The 5171-nt window shown below is 35.3% G+C and overlaps 1 protein-coding gene across 2 annotated transcripts in view; it reads left to right on the forward strand.

Annotated features, from left to right (window-relative positions):
* LOC143020399 (uncharacterized) overlaps nt 1-4439 on the forward strand; it is a 466948-nt gene extending 462509 nt beyond the window's left edge. For both annotated transcript variants that reach the window (XM_076176822.1, XM_076176821.1), the window contains exon 8: nt 3341-4439. In XM_076176822.1, coding sequence (XP_076032937.1) covers nt 3341-4025 — 685 coding nt within the window. In that variant the 3' untranslated portion in view covers nt 4026-4439. The remainder of the gene's footprint in view (nt 1-3340) is intronic.
* The last annotated feature ends 732 nt before the right edge of the window (nt 4440-5171 follow it).

The following is a 5171-nucleotide window of genomic DNA, read 5'->3' on the forward strand; positions in this document are numbered from 1 at the left end:
AACTGCTCATTATTTATATTACAATTTAAATAATTTTGAAATTTTATGAGAAATATAACTATCTAATTTGTACAAACCTTGATTGAGATTAACATTTATTCCCTTACTAGATTTGATCAAACTGCACTCAATTAAATTTCTTTATGTTATGTTGTTGTTGTATGTGATGCCTTTAGCGTTATCCCAGTCAACTGGGTGGTAAAAATGGTTCATGTGGTTGAACATGTCGCTAAATTGGTTTTCCTCTCTAACGTATTTCTTGTGTTGATTGATTCGTGTTTTGTGTGTTTTAGCAGTCTGACAATGGAATCAGTTTTATGTTGGTCAGACTGCTAAAACACTCAAAACACGAATCAATCAACACAAGAAATACGTTAGAGAGGGAAACCAATCTAGCGGCATGTTCAACCACATGAACCATTTTAACCACCCAGTTGACTGGGATAATGCTTAAGTCATCACATACAACAAAAACATAACAGAAAAAAATTAATTGAATGCAGTTTGATCAAATCTAGTAAGGCAATAAATGTTAATCTCCATCAAGGTTTGTACAAATTAAATAGTTATATTTCTCATGAAATTTCAAAATTATCTAAAATGTAAAATAAATAATGAGTAGTTGTCCCATACTTGTTGGTTACCAGGACGGTTCAAACGTCACGTGTATTTTCTCCAGTACCTCTCCGAATGCCCTCTTCACCATGTCTCACTCAGTCATATATTCTGTACTTTGTTTCTTCATTTTATAATTCCTTCTTTGTATCTACACTGAATATGTAATTATACGAAAGCGCTCTGCTTCGTTAGTTTACTTTTCTTACTGGTTACCTACGCACATATATATATATATATATATATATATATATATATATATATATATATATTGGAAGAAAGACATTTTGAATACAAGTTTTGTTGAAGTCGACAGCTGTAGTGGCATTGTTCAACTTTCTAATGAGAGAGCGAAGGTTGGAGGTCAGGCCATTGATATAATCTCATTAGAAATATCGAGGGTACTTCTTACAAGTTGAACAATGCCACTATAGCTGTAGACTTCAACAAAGCTTGTATTCAAAATGTATATATATATATATATATGTGTGTGTGTGTGTGTGTGTGTGTGTGTGTGTGTGTGTGTGTGTGTGTGTGTACTTCTGACATTCTATAAATCCATCATCACTCATCGACCAACAGAGATAGTACCTCGCTTAATTGTACATGGAAAGACTTTTCACCAATGTAAATGTAGACCGTAGCACCAACTTCATCATAAATAGAGTATACCAATATGAAGACAATATATCCTTTAACAACTCTGAGAACAGCCTAAAGGTACTACGCAATAGACAAGAATCTGAACAATCACCTTACTCCATATGTTCCCAGCACCTATAGCATTAACCCAGAATATGACCTTCTAGACATCCTTCGTAATTCTCCAACCAACTCAGATAGTATCATCACATTCATAGATGCAGAGAACCTTTGCGCCAACGCAAGTATAGACTGTGCTATCTCCGAGAAAAGCACGAATGCGCTGCTTGGTTTGCGTACAAAGGAAGTTTCCTTTGTCTACGCTATGGATCATATGTACAAACAAACAGATGGTGCAGCAATGAACAGTCCTCTAGGAGAGCTCCCCGTCACACTTTGCATTGGTACCATCGAACGTGAGCTCCTAGCAAAGAATCGTCTCTTCCTGTACTGATGATATCTACGTGCAAGCAAAAGACGAGGATGGATTACAAGACTTTAAGAACCACCTTAATGATGAGTGTTCACTGAATTTCATATAAGAAGCTAACATTAAAGGCATCACTTCCCTCGTGGTCCTTATCACGCTCATATATATATATATATATATATATATATATATATATTTATATATATATATAAAATATATAATATATATACATGTATATATATATATATATAAATATATACATATATGTATATATATATATATATATATATATATATATATATACATATACATATATAAATATATACATATATATATATATATATATATATGATATATATATAAATATATATATATATATATATATATATATATATACATATATATATATATATTTATACACGAGAGACGGCCAGCCGTGGGGCTGTCCTTGGCTAGCCTAGCAGGCGTGTGATAGCCACCTTACTTGGAATTGTCTATTTACTTGGATAGCAGCGTGGCTGACCTAGTCGTCCATCTCCCTTCCACCGTACTCATATTTAAACTTCCTTATATATATATATATTCCATTCGTCAGTACCAGAGGACGACCTGTGCCACTTGGACAAATATTAATGGATTAAACTCTTACCCAACGTATCATCGACAGGAAGGTCAAGCATACAATCAAAAAGTCGTGGGCACATAGTCACTTGTGGATTTTGAGTATACATGACTTTAAGAAGACCTGTTACCTGCATACGCTAATATGTATGTATATATATATATATATATATATATATATATATGTATGTGTATATATATGTATGTGTATATATATATATATATATATTTATATAGTTATATAGATATATGTATACATGCATAATATAAACGAAAGTTTTGTTAAAATGTTACATCTATATTTGAGTTAAATTGTATTTTCATTCTCTAGTGTACATATCCTATTCTTTGCTACTAAATGGAAATCTAACCCCAATTAAATTCGCACTGCGATTGCCCTCTCTGCTTCGACCTCCTGTAGCACAAAAATCTTCCTCCCTGCTGCTATCCTGACCTGTTACCCGATGAAATAATTTCTAGTATGGACAGTACAGTCATCACTTCTCGGTAGGAGCAACTTGTGTTAACTTCCTTATTCTGTTCCCCCGCACAAACACATAAAATCTGAGTAGATGGGTGTTCCTTTACTAGGGCTGAATTATCACGTTCACTGTTCTTCTCCGTCTCATGCAACGAAAGCCGATCTTATAAATGTATTAGAGATGCCAATAATAATGTAACTGTTATGATACTTCTATTATATCTATGTGTTTAGTCGTTTTTTTTTTCACTTTAGCACTTTGTTCACTAAGTGTTAGGTTGCTGTGTTTACATAGTGTCTGGAATTCTTTTAGTACTTTTATCATTTATATGGTGTTTTCACATATCGGTCTTGTATCCTTGATTAACTCCATCCTCTGCTATCTCTGGTGTATATGTTTGCTTGTAGAAATGACGATTGCCTATGAATGTTTATACTTGGAATAAATTTGTTTACATTTCTATCGTTACACGTTAAACGAGGTGTTGGAACCTTGTGTGGACACATAACTTGTCTGTAAACTAACCTAAAGCTTTGCCTTTGAATTACAGATGTGCCCAGAAGTTGGTGAGCCAGATAGAACATAATTCGACGTCCCCGTCCAATTTGACGAGACGTGGCGGTAGTCGATCCCCTTCGAGCTCGCCCTCCTCCGCTTCCTCGTCCTCAATCACCACGGTCAGAATTCACGGGCCGAGGTCGTCCTCCAAATCCCCTTCACCGATGCCCCCTTCACCGTCCTCCTCTTCTTCGGCTTGCACGAGCGCCAAAAGCACTCCGGATCGACTCCCGGGCGGTTCCAGACGGGACTCTTCTGTGTCTGCCGCGTCCATGCGCAGCGCGGCTTCCATCAAGAGCTCCGCCTCCGGAAAGAGCTCTACATCTGTCAAGAGTTCTACATCGAACAAGAGCTCAGCCTCTGGCAAGAGCGTCTCCTCCATAAAATCGTCAGCCTCCAACAAAAGTGTGAATTCGAACAAAAGCTCAATGTCTGGCCGCAGTAACGTCTCCAACAGGAGTTCGGTTTCCAACAAGAGCAATTCTTCCACGAAGACGGTTGTGTCGGTTAAGAATTCGAAGTCGGCAACTTCGATCAAAACGGAAAAGAACGACAAGAAGAGAGAAGTTGCCGAAAAGGAAAAGAACGACAAGAAAGGGAAACAAAGTAAAGGAGAATATAGACTCAAGTTGCAAAAGAAGAAAGTGGACGGAAAGGAATACCACAGATTGCAATGAAAAGGACGAAAGACAATGAAAAGGACGAAGTACAAGGGAAGCGGAACACAAGTGACCTCGGTGATGTACACTCAGAAAACAATCGTACTTAAAAGAACGATAACTGCTTACGTTATTGTTCAATAAACGTGTTGAAGGCTTTCTGGAAATAACGTATTTGGAAAAAGATAAAGTCTTGCTGATGCATATACACTCCGTGAACTGAGACAGCTGTTGTTATTTTCAGAAGGTGAACATACTTTCGTCATTCTTTCTTTTAGTGAACACACGCTAAAAACAAACAAAGCAAACACAAACTAAGTGAAAGTGTATGGTAACACTAGCATCAAATATTGAACGTCCATAACACACAGACAGAATTTCCCCTGCGCCACATTATGTACATATACATATTTACATATATAGATGTATTTGCATAAGTATGTTTATATATATGTATATATATATATATATGTATATATATATGTATACAAATGCATAAATCTACATGAAACAATATGAAAAACTCAAGTGAAAAGTGTAGACATAAACACAAAGGACACAGTGTCACATTCTCGCTCAAGCTTTTCATATAGAAATCGCCAAGATATTCGATATTCTACGAGATGCATGTATATATACATATATGTATATATATATATATATATATATATATATATATGTGTGTGTGTGTGTGTGTATGTATATATATATATGTATATATATCTATATATATGTGTGTGTATATATACATATATATATATATATATGTATATATATATGTATATATATATATATATATATACAGAATACATATGTATGTATATGTATGTATGCATATATGTAATGAAACAATATGAAAGAGAAAGACACGGGTGAACAGCGTAGACATAAACACAGTGGATACAGTGTCAAACACTCTCGCTCAAGCTTTTCATATAAATAATAATCGCCATGACATTCTACGAGAGCAATATGTACAGGTTACCAATGGGCACATGTTATCATTACTTGTCACAAGTTATTGTACACTCTTGTTACTATATGCACAGAGGTCTAAGGAGGGACTTGCAGGATCAGGTGGACACTTTTTCAAATAACTTGTCATCTAATTCCTCATAGCTCTCTCTTCATCAAGGCTAAACTTTCTTCCTTAGTGCCAATCTG

The sequence above is a fragment of the Oratosquilla oratoria genome, chromosome 39 (genome assembly GCF_046742065.1).
Source record: "Oratosquilla oratoria isolate Oo_2021 chromosome 39, ASM4674206v1, whole genome shotgun sequence".
Taxonomy (NCBI): Eukaryota; Metazoa; Arthropoda; class Malacostraca; order Stomatopoda; family Squillidae; genus Oratosquilla; species Oratosquilla oratoria.